Source organism: Zea mays, chromosome 5 (assembly GCF_902167145.1).
Source record: "Zea mays cultivar B73 chromosome 5, Zm-B73-REFERENCE-NAM-5.0, whole genome shotgun sequence".
In the NCBI taxonomy this organism is placed as follows: domain Eukaryota; kingdom Viridiplantae; phylum Streptophyta; class Magnoliopsida; order Poales; family Poaceae; genus Zea; species Zea mays.
Window position 1 is genome coordinate 135,870,295 of NC_050100.1, and position 16,485 is coordinate 135,886,779.

Sequence of the window (16,485 nt, forward strand, 5' to 3'; positions counted from 1 at the left end):
ATGTTGATTGTACTAAATGATTGCTACCATGTATGCTAAGAAGGAGCAAACTTAGCTAAAATTAATGACACTAGAATTGGAAAAGCTAAAATTGATTTTAGACTCAGCCAGTGCTTTTGGCAAACCAAAGCCCTCAGCCAAACAGCTGCATGGTCTAGAGGTAGAGGAGTAGATTCCTCACACCGGGTAAGACTAGCTGAGTATTAGTATAGTCAGCCTTGCTTGTGGCATAACGTTTGCAGATACGCTTCTGGATATGGTTGATGGTGTGACTTGGCCTACCCCCTGCCTCTGGGTTGGACGGTCGAGTTGGATGCTGCTCCAGCAGGAGAGGAGCAGGAGTAGTGGGCTAGGCCTTGCCCTATTCCTTATCTTTCGACGTTATCAATTATCCGCTGCAATTAAAATTATGAACTTATTTCAGTTACTTGAAAAACTCCGATTTATGTAATAACTCCAGTACTTTAATTTGAGGTTTCCTGTTTTATTGTATTTTCTCTGTGACTCACCATCGAGTGAGTTAGTGGTATTTGATCCTGGATAAGTGGCTTTATTATACTAGATCTGAGGGACTGACGGATTATTCCGATTTAAGTGTGTTGTGGCCTCTAAGGCGTGACTTGGGCACTTAAGCTGGAATAATTCGGGCGGTTCAGCCACAAGTAGCAACACACATAAGAGACAAATGCAGCAAGACCATGCACATAATTGAAGAGAAGAGCGCACAAATGAAAACTGACAGAGGCTCAACTCAAAACGCGCTCAAAACTCTCTCTAATGAACAAAAGCGTGATCGAAGTCTCGGAGTTTGTTGTATGCTCTTGTGATTGTTTCGGTGTGTTGCATGGGTACCGCTCCATGGCGCCTAGGGGCTCCTTTTATAGCCCCAAGGAGCCTTGGAGCCGTTGGTTCTTCATTAGGGAAGCAATCAACCTTCCATGTTTGCATGCAACGGATTGAACAATCAGCGACCTATTTCCTTCAACGGCCGAGCCGACCGTTGTGCGCCTTCGGTCGCCTCGCACATCGGGCAAAGCACAAATGATCTAAGCTCGCCCGAGGCCATAACTCGCTTAAGACAGTCACGACCCGCCTGAGGTAGTCACGACCAGCCCGAGGCTGTCATGACTTGCCCGAGGCAGTCCTATCTCGCTCGAGGTAGTCATGACCTGCCTGAGGCAGTGACGACTCACCCGAGGTAGTCATGACTCGCCCGAGACATTACTGACACGTCGAGGCAGTCATAGACACGCTCGAGGCCAACTTTGGATAGGAGCCACAATTTCGATTCGCCCGAAGCCAACCTCAGAGGGAGACGTAGTTTCGATTTGCCCGAGGCCAACCTCGGTAGAAGATGCAGTTTCGATTCGCATGACTGCACCTCCGACTCGCCCGAGCGCAGTCATGATTCGCCCAAATGCAGTGCCAATTCGCCCGAGCGTAGTCCCGATTCGCTCGTGCTCATCACCAACTCGCCCGAGCGCATCATTGATTCGCTCGAGCGTAGTTCCGACTCGCCCGAGCATGTCTCGGGTGACTGTCCGGTGAGGCCGAGACTGGCCCAAGTTCGACCATACTTAGCCAAACTTCTTCACTACATTCTGGCTTGACTTGAGAAGTTCCCTAGCACTTAGATGAACATTGTTAGCACCTAAAACAAATGACTAAGTGCTAGAAACATACCTTTATCTTTTTGATTCATAGAGGTTTGCAATATGCCCAATTTCAAGCCCAAAAGTGCTTTTCTTATTTTCCTTAATCTTTTGGACTTGATTGCTTCAATTTGCTTTCTAAACACTTGTGCTCATGCTCATAAAGAGGAGTGTTAGTTCTTAGTAATGTGTTGAGCATTTAATCACCAAAACAACTGGAAATAGCAAAGGACACATTTCCCTTTAAATCTCCCCTTTTTGGTGATTCATGCCAACACACCAAAAGCAACTTAAAAGTACTAACATAACCAAATATGAGCCAACTTTTGCAAATTGAAGTCAAGTCAAGCACCGATAGAATAACTATAGGATTTGGCATATTTGGATCATTTTGCTACCACCTGGTTTATTTTCGCAAACCAAATTCATTTTCTCACTTCTAAGTCAAAACAGTTTAGTTCTACAAATTAAACCATTTTTCAAGACAGTTTTGATCAAGAAGCCAAAAGCTCCTCCTTTTCCCATAAAGATTTCTCCCCCATAAGAGAGTAGTTTTGCAATAAGAGGGCTCCTCTTGCAGTTAAGAGGCCTTTGATCAAAAAGACAAGTTCAAAACATAATACTTTTTGAAATTCACAAGTGGCGGTTGATCTAGTTGCTTTGGCCTTAATTTCTCCCCTTTGGCATTAAGCACCAAAATGGAGAATCTAGTGGCCTAAAACCTCATTGCCTCACCAAAAATTATGAATTTGAGAACAAGAAGACAATGAACACCAAGGGCAACTTGACAAAGGTACATTGATACCGTTATGCAGTGGAAGCATTTTCCTGTCTCAGTCCACCATTTCCCTTTCAATCTACCTTTGAGACTACACCAAAATCACTTAAGCAAACATATTAGTCTCAAAGGGTCAAATTGTAGCATATCTTCCCCCTAAACATATGCATTATTTTCACAAGGACTTGTGAGGTCTGGGGATGACATTCTACAACTTGAGCACCAAAATAAGCAAGAAGGACAATTAAGCTTAAAATAACATCATCAAAGGCACCTTTCCCATCCACCTCATCCTTTACCACTATGTTAACATCAAACCATCAATTTCTAATAACCACACTGAGGACTTTGGGAATCAATTTTGGATTGAGAACAACAATTTGAATCATACTAAATCCATTTTATATAGTAGTCTTCATGTCCACTTCTTGAGTTGCTCCCAAAATGGTCCCCATAGCCCAAAGATTTGGCTTTTGCTCTCTGATTATGTATGTATGTATGTATGTATGTATGTATGTATGTATGTATGTATGTATGTATGTATGTATGTATGTATGTATGTATGTATGTATGTATGTATGTATGTATGTATGTATGTATACGTACGTACGTACGTATGTACGTACGTATGTATGTCTGTATGTAGGTAAAGCATATGTACGTACGTACGTACATACGTATGTATGTATGTATGTATGTATGTATGTATGTATGTATGTATGTATGTATGTATGTATGTATGTATGTATGTATGTATGTATGTATGTATGTATGTATGCATGCATGCATGCATGTGTATGTATGTATGTATGTATGTATGTATGTATGTATGTATGTATGTATGTATGTATGTATACGTATGTACGTATGTATGTATGTATGTACGTACGTATGTACGTATGTATGTCTGTATATAAGTAAAGTGTATGTACGTACGTATGTACATATGTATGTATGTATGTATGTATGTATGTATGTATGTATGTATGTATGTATGTATGTATGTATGTATGTATGTATGTATGTATGTATGTATGTATGTATGTATGTATGTACAATACAAGAAACTAATAAATGTTCGTGGGTTAATTTAAGAACGTGGGCACCCACGTTCTTAATTGAGTTACATTCGTGGGTTATGTTAAGAACGTGGGTACCCGCGTTCTTAAATTAAATTCGTGCGCCCGTGGTAAAACCGTCGAATTTATCGAATTAGGAACGTGGGTACCCACGTTCTTAAATTAAATTCGTGGGCCACATGGACACCGTCGAACTTAACTCAAAAACCTAAATCTCTAACCCCGCGTGTCTCTCTTCTTTCCCTCTGTCTACCGCGCGCGCCGCAGCTAGCTGCCAGACGCGCGCCCGCCGCTACCTGCTGCCGCCGCCGCCAGCGCCCCGCCGCGCACGCCCCGCCGCCCCACCACACGCCGGCTTGCGCACCGCCCAGCACGCCGCCACCCAGCGTGGCCCGCCCTCGCCACCCCGCGGCCGGATTCTGCGGTACCGCACCGTGAAAGAGGGGTTCCACATAACGCCGACGCATTTCAAGACCATCCTCGCCTTCAACCTGGCGGATAAACTGCCCAAGGGGGACAAGATTCTGGAGGCACTGTATGGCCAGCTCAAGCTACACTGCCCGAGGTTCAGAGGAGGCCAGGATCTTGGCTAGAGCAGTTCCGAGGAACTGATGCTTGCTGACCCCTTCCCGCTCTCTGCGTATACCATGGCGACGATGGGTTTGATGAAGCTGAAAGAGGAGGACAACGCCGAGGAGAGGGATTTCGCTGTGTGTGACGTGCAGATTGGAGGGACTAGCTCAGTTCAGATGGCTCTAGAGCGTTCGGTTGGGTATTCGGGTAGAGTGGAAGCGGCAAGGGCTACGCTTGATCAGGTCAGAGTGGAAGACATAGACACTGATGTAGTTTTCCTAAAGGTATTGTTTTTTTTTCTTTCTTGAAAATAGTACATTATTATCTTGCATAGGATTTAATAGTTCAGGTGAATCTGAAACTAAAACTGTGGCACATGGCAGAATGTAAACTTCCCATTGAATTACTGTACCAAATAGTAGTGCATATTTTCAGCATGTGTCATCCAGGTAGCTCATAATCCGAGCCTGTTTAAGGATTACTAGTGTAATAATACTGGTTAACTCTTTCCAGGAACTACTATTTCCTCTGATTGAAATAGACAAAAGGTTGCTCGCTTTGGCTGGGTGGGAAGAGCCCTTCAAGTCTTATGTCTTCTTGTTATGTTTCCTCTACATGGCTTATAGGTATTGTTTTCTGGTATGTGATGATATCAATGCAGTACCTTCAATTTTTTTTCACAAATTCAATTAACAGAATTTCCTATTCAGCACTAGGGAAGAGCATTCTCCTATGAAGATAATTGATTTTGGTCTCTCAGATTTTATAAGACCAGGTATTACATACCTCCACACAAGTTATGTTTGTGATTCACGTGCATTGTGTCAAAACAGCTCTCCAGTCCATTTGGTTCGTTAGATTTAAGTATCAGTATCATGATTAGCGGGTGGAGCATCAGCCATGGGTATTAAAAGCAGTGTCCATCAGGTTGTATTTGTTGAATATATGACTGTTCTAGTCCTAATAAATGGCAGGCATCACAATTTCACATGTAAACACAAAACTTCAAATCTTTCATATTTGTGCTTCTACTGTTGTGTAACCTGTAAAATTTTCAGTTGAATATATTTGTATGTAGACATCAATAGATTTGCAGAGAAGCATCAGGAGCATTCTAAAACATTTATGCTCACACCTGACAAGTAGTAAGAAACACAGAGCTTAAGTTTCTCTGATTTGGACTTCGATAATGTTTGCTAAAAATGGCTTGATGCTGTAGTATTTCTTGCTGCTGATCAGTGCCCTATAGGCTATAGCTTGAAGATGGTGAAGAAACTCTTGGATTATATTTATACGTTTCTGTTTTTCTCATTCTTGGCAGGTTGAACTTGAACTATTACGTTTCCTTTGTGAGAGGATTGTTAAGAGAGAAAAAGTGAAGGTAAAATAGCTGTTAATCGTGTTTATTTCTCCACCTTTGGTTTCTTAGCAAATTTAATAGTTCTCTTTGGAACGTTAATACTTTTTTTGTGGTAACAGCAAATAGTAATATTATACACATCCTTGAATTGTGTTTCCCATTTATTTTGTTATACTAGCGTTACTATCCTAAAGAGGCAGATATATTTGTTATAAACTACTACTGGCCTCCACATATTTAGAAGTCTTATTTTGGTAAACTTTATCAGCAACTGATCCAAAATATTTATGGTTTTGGTTGCACATAATACCATTAGATAACTTTGTAAATAAAAGTAACACCATTAAATCTATTTGCATATACTCTCAGTCCATTTTTTTAGCAACCCTCAGATTCCAAGGATGAATTAGACATATAGGTAAAAGACGCATGGACCCCTTACATCACCAACCCCGAGTCTCTCATTCTCTCCATGCTCATGTCCTACAGAAACCTGAGTACACCTCTGTGCTAGCCTGGACCCCTATAGTTGCATTCTTTCTTGGACAAAGTTTCAAGTCTAGAATTGCATACTTTTGTGAACAGAGGGAGTAGTATCATAAGGGATTAATCCTATGTTTCTTTTCCTTTTGTTATTATGTGCTGCAAAAGAAAGTTTAATTTCAATTACCGTCGAACCACAAAATATAGCGTACAATTTGTGGTTCTATAGTAATTGAGAATTGGAATTAAACTTTCCTTTGCAGGTATTTGAAATTAAACTTAAATAGAAATGGTTAGAATAACCCGGAGCTAAATAGACAATTTATTCCAACAGTGAACTCAGTAGCTAATTAATATTGGCATGTTGTGTTGTGGTATAAATTGCGAGACAAAAGGCCTATTTGCAGCACTTTAGTCGGTGTATTGGTTGTGTATTTGTTCAATGGCAACTCTCTTTTGTCCCATGTAGTTTTGAGGTCTGGCAAGTGAAAAGTAAGGATTCCATGTCCTTTTAAATATGATTTGTCGTGGCGAAAAAACTGTAGTATATTCCTTCTGATAAATCCACCCTTGGTGTTTTTAACAGAAATTCCTATTCAGCACTAGGGAAGAGCATTCTCCTATGAAGATAATTGATTTTGGTCTCTCAGATTTTATAAGACCAGGTATTACATACCTCCACACAAGGGCCATCCAATTGTAAAGTTCTGCTTTACAAATATGTTAGAAGTCCATTGCCATAAAATGAAACTTGATATGACCTTCCTCCAAAAAATGTTCTAACGCCTGATGCTCCTGTTGCTTTTTCCCCCTTTACAGATGAAAGGCTTAATGACATTGTTGGAAGTGCATACTATGTTGCTCCAGAAGTCTTGCATAGGTCATATAGCACATAAGCAGACATGTGGAGCATTGGTGTTATCACTTATATATTGCTGTGTGGTAGCAGGCCATTCTGGGCACGAACTAAATCAGGTATTTTTCGCTCAGTGCTGGGAGCTGACCCTAATTTTGACGACTCACCATGGCAATCAGTATCACCTGAAGCTAAAGATTTTGTCAAAAGACTTCTTAACAAGGATTACAGAAAAAGAATGACTGCTGCACAGGCACTCTATAAGTACTCTCAATGTTTCACTATGTTTCTATTTTTTCTGCCAATTTTTTGTTCTTTCATATTTTTTCTGCCAATTTGTTGTTCTTTCATATTTTTCTGCCATACTTGCTTTGCTGCATAAAACTGTAATATTATTGCTTGCTGAATTCCTAAGACAGAGTGTGCTGTTAACTCGTGGACTTGTTGGTTTGGTTATAGATTTGTGAGAAGTACCTATCATTGAAGAAAGGTACCCGACCAGACATAACAACGACAATTGAAGATGTAAAAACCATTCTTATTCAACATTTTATAGTGTTCACACAAATAAAGGCTTCTCTAACTCCCCCCTGAACTAAATAGCATTTCTTATTCAACATTTTACAGTGTTCACACAAATAAAGGCTTCTCTAACTCCCCCCTGAACTAAATAGCATTTGGTAATAACCAGGAGCTTCACAGTGCTCGATCTTCATTTGAGCAAGCCCGTTTCAACCTGGTATGATTTGCATTGTCCATTACTTTGCTCCTTAGTTTCTGAGCTTATATGCTTACCATGCCATTGTTTGCCATGTCCATGTTAATTTCTCAGGTCACTTCACTTTCCCATGTCGAGGCAAAGAAGAGATATGAATTTTTGGAGGCTGTTAGTGCGATGATGGACTCACATCTTTGATATTTTAAACAAGTACTTCCTTGCATATTTTGCCTTGTGGTGTAGCTATGTTATGCATGAATGTGATTAATCCTATCAATTTCTATTTGTCAGGGATATGAACTATTGCATCAAATGGAACCATATATTAATCAGGTAACTCTTAAACTATTTCTCTTTGTATTATGGTGTTAATGTTTTGCTCTAGTAGTTACATATCTTATTTCTGTTTTTAATCTAGTAGTTGGGAGAGGTGATCTTTGCATGAGTCCAGTAGAATTTCAACCTTCTGTAAGTGAAGATTTAGTACTGGAGAAGAAATCTGGAAATGGGCAGCATGATGTCAGAGGCACACATCATCACAGAACCAGCATGAAACCTGAAAAACCAATTGACTTGCTTAGGAAAGTTGATGGTAATAATATGTGTGCTGACTGTGGTGCTTCAGAACCTGATTGGGCATCATTAAACCTTGGCGCACTTCTATGCATAGAGTGTTCTGGGGTGCACAGAAATCTTGGAGTGCATATATCAAAGGTATCTACAAAACCTTTAACTGTTAATTCTTTTAAATAGACTCTTGTTTCCCTTGATGGTCATGCAATATTTATTTCTGCATTCATTTATTCTTTGAAGTCTAGAGGTTGAAACTCTAAAGTCTAGAAGTTGTTTCAGTGTGTGCATGATATCAAATAGACTTGGGCTTTGTTGCAGTGGTGCTATCACACTGACAGCTACACCTAAAGCTACAACACATGTTTTGCATAAAGGAAATGAAACAGTTTTTTCTCGAACACACAGAACTCGCATCATTATATTAAGGAAGTGAATATGATCGTTTTTATAGCTTAGTATCATTTTTCTATTGCTAATTTAGGATAATTATATACTTATTTTGATAGAATAGTAGCCTAAACACATGCATCTTATTTCAGGTTAGATCTCTGACACTTGATGTTAGAGTTTGGGAGCCATCTGTAATCAATCTCTTTCAGTCATTAGGCAACATGTTTGTCAACAGTATTTGGGAAGAGATGCTGCCAGATGATAATTCAAGGTAATATTATTGTTTTGAATCTCTTTATGAAGTAATTCCATGTCTATTGCTCTCCAGGTAACAAACTCTCAACATTGTTTCTTTTGCAGTGCTGATGGATCAGACACATCACAGTACCTCTCTGTTAGCAAGCCTAAACACAAAGATGTATTCTCTGCCAAGGAGAAGTTTATTCATGCCAAGGTATTCACTACATTCACAACTGCTTATATTCCTTTGTTCTTTAGCAATGTATGGGGTGTTAAAAACCAAATTATCTCCACGCGAAGGATGATTGCACAAATATGACTCCTTAACACTTTAGGCTACTCCACTGCTGCTTGTTTCTTGTGATGCCAGCACTTTAGGCTAGGACAGATGTTTATCATGCTTTCCAATATCTTGGTGTACATGTCATTTTGTGATCTTCTTGGAAGCCACAGTTTGTGTTTATCATGCTTTCCTATATCTTCGTGTACATGTGAATTAATGCCAGCATTTTGTGATCTTCTTGGAAGCCACATTTTGTGTTTATCATGCTTTCCTATATCTTTGTGTACATGTGATTTAATGCCAGTTGTATATTTATGAGAATTTTGGTTTATTTTGTAGGATTCCGGCTCTCATCAAGTGACTCCTCCCCCTCACGCTGACTTTGCGGACATATGTCTCAATTCTAGTGGTGGAGCTACGAACAACAATCCGATGTTCTGATCGAGAGCGATGGAGCTAATGTTTGAACTTGTGAACTAAAAATGTGAACTATGGATGTGAACTTATGTATTTGGACTTATGTGAATTTGTGAACTTATGTATTTGGACCTGTGTGAATTTGTGATATGAACATATATCCATGTGTTTGAAATATGTATTGTATGTGATATTTTGTGTTGCATGTGATTTTATGTTTGTCTAATTTTTCATTTCTGTAATTTTTATTTTTTTCTGGAAAAGGGATAAGAACGTGGGTACCCACGTTCTTAATGTTAAGAACGTGGGTACCGTCGAACTTAATGTGCAGCCCATGCAGACCCACGCAGGCCACATAAGTTCGACGGCCACGCGTCCCCGTCGAACTTACAGTAAGAACGTGGGTACCGTCGAACTTACTTCTCTAAATTCGATGGCCCCCGTCGAACTTAAAAACGCACGTTCTTAATGTTAAGTTCGACGGTACCCACGTTTTTAAGGTTAAGAACGTGGGTACCCACGTTCTTGATGTTAAGTTCGACGGGGCCGTCGAACTTACTTCTCTAAGTTCGTCCAAAAATCGATGTCGGCTATATTCGTCGGTAAACCCACGTTCTTATGGTAAGTTCGACGACTTATTACATTAAGTTCGGCGGTTTTTCACCCACGTTCTTTAACCAGTTTCCTGTAGTGGTATGTATGTATGTATGTATGTATGTATGTATGTATGTATGTATGTATGTATGTATGTATGTATGTATGTATGTATGTATGTATGTATGTATGTATGTATGTATGTATGTATGTATGTATGTATGTATGTATGTATGTATGTATGTATGTATGTATGTATGTATGTATGTATGTATGTATGTATGTATGTATGTATGTATGTATGTATGTATGTATGTATGTATGTATGTATGTATGTATGTATGTATGTATGTATGTATGTATGTATGTATGTATGTATGTATGTATGTATGTATGTATGTATGTATGTATGTATGTATGTATGTATGTATGTATGTATGTATGTATGTATGTATGTATGTATGTATGTATGTATGTATGTATGTATGTATGTATGTATGTATGTATGTATGTATGTATGTATGTATGTATGTATGTATGTATGTATGTATGTATGTATGTATGTATGTATGTATGTATGTATGTATGTATGTATGTATGTATGTATGTATGTATGTATGTATGTATGTATGTATGTATGTATGTATGTATGTATGTATGTATGTATGTATGTATGTATGTATGTATGTATGTATGTATGTATGTATGTATGTATGTATGTATGTATGTATGTATGTATGTATGTATGTATGTATGTATGTATGTATGTATGTATGTATGTATGTATGTATGTATGTATGTATGTATGTATGTATGTATGTATGTATGTATGTATGTATGTATGTATGTATGTATGTATGTATGTATGTATGTATGTATGTATGTATGTATGTATGTATGTATGTATGTATGTATGTATGTATGTATGTATGTATGTATGTATGTATGTATGTATGTATGTATGTATGTATGTATGTATGTATGTATGTATGTATGTATGTATGTATGTATGTATGTATGTATGTATGTATGTATGTATGTATGTATGTATGTATGTATGTATGTATGTATGTATGTATGTATGTATGTATGTATGTATGTATGTATGTATGTATGTATGTATGTATGTATGTATGTATGTATGTATGTATGTATGTATGTATGTATGTATGTATGTATGTATGTATGTATGTATGTATGTATGTATGTATGTATGTATGTATGTATGTATGTATGTATGTATGTATGTATGTATGTATGTATGTATGTATGTATGTATGTATGTATGTATGTATGTATGTATGTATGTATGTATGTATGTATGTATGTATGTATGTATGTATGTATGTATGTATGTATGTATGTATGTATGTATGTATGTATGTATGTATGTATGTATGTATGTATGTATGTATGTATGTATGTATGTATGTATGTATGTATGTATGTATGTATGTATGTATGTATGTATGTATGTATGTATGTATGTATGTATGTATGTATGTATGTATGTATGTATGTATGTATGTATGTATGTATGTATGTATGTATGTATGTATGTATGTATGTATGTATGTATGTATGTATGTATGTATGTATGTATGTATGTATGTATGTATGTATGTATGTATGTATGTATGTATGTATGTATGTATGTATGTATGTATGTATGTATGTATGTATGTATGTATGTATGTATGTATGTATGTATGTATGTATGTATGTATGTATGTATGTATGTATGTATGTATGTATGTATGTATGTATGTATGTATGTATGTATGTATGTATGTATGTATGTATGTATGTATGTATGTATGTATGTATGTATGTATGTATGTATGTATGTATGTATGTATGTATGTATGTATGTATGTATGTATGTATGTATGTATGTATGTATGTATGTATGTATGTATGTATGTATGTATGTATGTATGTATGTATGTATGTATGTATGTATGTATGTATGTATGTATGTATGTATGTATGTATGTATGTATGTATGTATGTATGTATGTATGTATGTATGTATGTATGTATGTATGTATGTATGTATGTATGTATGTATGTATGTATGTATGTATGTATGTATGTATGTAAAGCCCTAGGCTTCCAATAACTAGAGGAAGCTCTGGCCCAACGATGTCATCTAGTTTAGTCGCGCTAAGTATAAACGTCTATAAAAGCACCCCAGGCTACCAAGGATTAGGTTTTTAGCAACATTGGTGGTTTTGCGGAAGCGTGCGGGCGATAGTGGGGGACCCGGAGGCTGGTGAGCGACAACGGCACTACCGAGGCGGGTGGGCGAGCGACGCTGGATCTCTAAGGAGGGCATGCGACGGCGACCCCGAGGGCGAGCAACGGTGGGCCTTGAGGCGGGCAAGCAGCGACGACCCCGAGGGCTAGGCACGGGTGGCTCTGATGACGACAACGGTCGCGTGAGTCGTGGGCTACGAGTGTCGGCAGTCTGCACGACGCTTCGAGTGTCCTTCGGTGACCAACTCCTCTGATCCGGTGGCCTCGGTGGCATCCTACGGTGACGACCTCTTCCAATCCTTTGTTTAAGCATACAGCTGTTGGTTGAGCCTATACTAGGATTTTTTATTAATTATGATGTACGATGTAGTTATTTATGCAACTTTCTATAATGGTTTATGCTTTGTGCGATATCTGCCATCCATTTTTGTGTGTATGCCGTGGGAATGAAAATGTCATTCAAAATTTGTGTGCATGCAATAGAAACTCACACGACCTTTCATAATTTTTGGATCTATATGAAAATAGGAACTACATGCATGTGCCTAGTGGTTGCCATATTTTTTAGATTGCCATAAAAATATGACTGAATGCATGCGTCTGGTGGGGGACGCGCCTGGATGCAAGTTCCTGGGGGAGGGATCATATGCAATCCCATATCACTTTGTATACATATCAATGCCAACATCAAGAGGTTTTAAACAGCTTTCATGTTGGATCAGTGATTACGCTCATAACTGCGGAATTTTACGCTCAAAACTGAAGATTTTTACGCTCGAATATGCACAACAGCACTTGTCGGGTACCATAATTAGGGGTACCCCCAACACTCCTAAACTCGGCTGGTAACCACCATCAGCGCAAGCTGCAGAGACTGATGGGCGCATTTCAGGTCAAGGCTTCGTCTACTCAAGGGACGCGATCTCGCCTCGCCCGAGCCCAGCCTCGAGCGGGAACAGTAGTCCCAGGCGAATTCACGCCTCTCCCGAGGGCCTCCTCAAGCAACGGGCGCACCCTTGTCTCGACCGAACCCCAGCTCGGGCAGGCTTCATTGTGAAGCAACCTTGGCCAAATCACCTCACCAACCAACCGTATCGCAGGCGCATTCAATGCAAGGATCGCCTGACACCTTATCCTGACACACACGCATCAGTCGGCAAGGTCGAAGTGACCGCAGTCACTTCACCCTTCCACTGACCGACCTGACAGGAAAACAGCGTCGCTCGCCCCTCTCCGACTGCTGCGCCACCCGCCAGGGTGAGGCTGACAACAGCTAAGTCCAGCCTCAGGCGCAACAGGAAGCTCCGCCTTGCCCGACCTTGGGCCTCAGCCTCAGGAGGAGGTCTCCGCCTCGCCCGACCCCAGGGCTCGGCCCCCGCCTCAGCCTCGGAAGGTGGTCTCCGCCTCGCCCGACCCCAGGGCTCCGCCTCAACCTCGACCTCGGGAAGAATCGCGTCCTCGCCCGACCCCGGCCTCGCCCTCAGGAGGAGTCTCCGCCTCGCCCGACCTTGGGCTCGGACCGACCATGCTACTGGGGGTACATCATTACCCTACCCCTAGCTAGCTCAGGCTATGGGGGAACAAGACCGGCGTCCCATCAAGGCTCGCCCCGGTAACAAGTAATGATGGCTCCCCACGTGCGTCCATGACGACGGTGGTTCTCAGCCCCCTACGAAAGCAAGGAGACGTCAACAACATCCCAGCAGCACCGACAGCTGTGCTTCTACAGGACTCAGGCGCTCCTCCGACGGCCACGATACCGCTTACACAGGGCTCTAGCACCTCTCCGACAGCCACGTTGGCATGTACACAGGGCTCAGGCACCTCTCTGCCGGACACGTTAGCGCATAGCTACACCCCCATTGTACACCTGGACCCTCTCCTTGCATCTATAAAAGGAAGGTCCAGGGCCCTCATGCGAGAGGGTCGTGTGGGAGGACGGGCTGACGAACAGTCTCGCTCTCTCTCTCTCCCTCGTGAACGCTTGTAACCCCTACTGCAAGCGCATCCCCCTGGCGCAGGATAACACGAGCCACATTTTCCCCCCTTGTGTTCCATCTCGCGCCAATCCATCTGGGCTGGGACACGCAACGACAATTTTACTCGTCGGTCTAGGGACCCCCCGGGGTCGAAACGCCGACAGTTGGCACGCCAGGTAGGGGCCTGCTACGTGTTGACGAACAACTTCCCGTTGAGCTCCAGATGGGTAGTCTCCAGCAACCTCTTCAGCCTGGGACGCTGCTCCATTTCGGGAGTCTCGAGTTCATGTCCCTCGAGGGCAGCTACGACATGGTACTCCTTCCCTCGCAGCGCGATAGCGAAAACGGCGGCCGTCAGCTCTCCAGGCATCGGTGAACTCGACGACGTCTTCCCCCCGTGGTGGAAGAGCAGCATCCGGGTTTGTCCCGCCGCCTTCCTCGCCGCAGGAGGAGGAGGCGGGGCAACCGTGGCCAGGCAGGAGGCGACATCTCGTTGGTTGTCGAGCGAGTCGACGACGCTGGCACCCCAGCCGGGGACATGTTGGGTGTTGCCCTCGCGTCTGAGACGACGACGAGCGTTGTTTCCCCGCAACATGCCAACCCCAAGCAGAACAGATGACGCCAGCACACTCACGGAGGGCTTGCTGGGCGTTAGCCTCGTACCTGAGATAACGGTGCAGTCCGTCCCTGACGTGACTTCGTCACCATCCATCGATCGAGAGGTACCGTCCGTTTTCCACCCAGTGCCTTTTAGATTCAGCTTTGATCCACCAAGCGACCCCGCTTCGGTGAGCGCTTTCATAAAGGCATATCCTAACCTTTCGGGGTACCATATGTGGTCAACATGGGATCGACTGACGGCCGTCTCGACCTACGGGCCCCCGGGTTCCGAGGAAGAAGACGAGCCCGACTCTGGTTGGGATTTCTCCGGGCTCGATAATCCTAGTGCCATGCGAGACTTCATGACCGCACATGACTCCTGCCTCTCTGATTGCTCTGATGATGGCCATAGCCTTGACAATGAGGGTTGTGGCCCAAGTCGCGAATGCTTTCACGTCGATCTAGGGGGTCACGACGAAGGCAACCACCTTGGTATGCCGGAGGATGACGATCCCCCTAGGCCTGCGCCTCACGTTTACATCCTGCGGGAGCTAGCTATGGTCCCAGTCCCTGCGGGGGGTCAGGACACACAGCTTGAGCAAATCCGCGAGATGCAGGCCAAGCTCGACGAGGAAGCAGGACAACTTGTGCAGCTCCGGCAAAACATCAAGCAGGAGTGGGCAGGCCGAGCACTGGCCGGAGAAGCACGTCATCAGGCCAAGGACATCTAGCACCGTATCGCTGACGATGACAGGGGCAGGGCTGCCCCCGGCCTCCAGCGGGGTCGGCCAGAATCTGGCTGCAGCGGCAATACTACTCCGAGCGATGCTGGAGCCATCCACCACCGAGGGGCGGCGTATCCAGGGAGAACTCAAGAATCTCATGGAGGATGCCGCGGTCCAACGGGCCGAGAGCTCTGCCTCCCGAAGGCAAGGGTGCCCCCCGGAGCATCGCGCAGCAACTTCCCGATTCATGCGGGAAGCCTCGGTCCACACCGGGCGCACGCGGGACGCGACGCCTGCAGCCCCCGGGTCGCCTCGGCAACGAGCACCACCGCCGCGACCGTCGAACCCGCCTCGACGAGAAGGTGCGCCGAGGCTACCACCCCAGGCGTGGGGGACGCTACGACAGCGAGGAGGATCGGAGCCCCTCGCCCGAACCACCTAGTCTGCAAGCCTTCAGCCGGGCCATACGACGGGCGCCGTTCCTGACCCGGTTCCGAGCCCCGACTACCATCACCAAGTACTCGGAGGAAACAAGGCCGGAACTGTGGCTTGCGGACTACCGGCTGGCCTACTAGCTAGGTGGAACAGACGATGACAACCTCATCATCCGCAACCTCCCCCTGTTCCTCTCCGATGCCGCCCGAACCTGGCTGGAGCATCTGCCTCCCGTGCAGATCTCCAACTGGGACGACCTGGTCAAAGCCTTCGCCGGAAATTTCCAAGGCACATACGTGCGCCCTGGGAACTCTTGGGATCTTCGAAGCTGCCGCCAGCAGCCAGGGGAATCCCTGCGGGAGTACATCCGGCGATTTTTGAAGTAGCGCACCGAGCTGCCCAACATCACCGACTCGGATGTCATCAGGGCATTCCTCGCTGGCACCACTTGTCGCGACCTGGTGAGCAAACTGGGTCGCAAGACTCCCACC

General features: G+C 43.2%; 1 protein-coding gene and 1 long non-coding RNA gene across 2 annotated transcripts in view; both read left to right on the forward strand.

Moving 5' to 3' along the window:
- The first annotated feature begins 7,125 nt into the window (after positions 1 to 7,125).
- On the forward strand, positions 7,126 to 7,710 carry LOC103626915 (uncharacterized). Its single transcript, XR_002262004.2, has 3 exons — positions 7,126 to 7,306; positions 7,473 to 7,520; positions 7,614 to 7,710. It is a non-coding gene; the product is annotated as an uncharacterized lncRNA (long non-coding RNA).
- A 48-nt stretch (positions 7,711 to 7,758) lies between these two features.
- Positions 7,759 to 16,485, forward strand: part of LOC103628471 (ADP-ribosylation factor GTPase-activating protein AGD3) — a 51,032-nt gene continuing 42,305 nt past the window's right edge. Inside the window, exons 1-4 of the mRNA XM_008648667.3 lie at positions 7,759 to 7,832; positions 7,918 to 8,213; positions 8,612 to 8,733; positions 8,823 to 8,964. Of these exons, the coding sequence (XP_008646889.2) occupies positions 7,941 to 8,213; positions 8,612 to 8,733; positions 8,823 to 8,964 (537 nt within the window). The 5' untranslated portion in view covers positions 7,759 to 7,832; positions 7,918 to 7,940. The remainder of the gene's footprint in view (positions 7,833 to 7,917; positions 8,214 to 8,611; positions 8,734 to 8,822; positions 8,965 to 16,485) is intronic.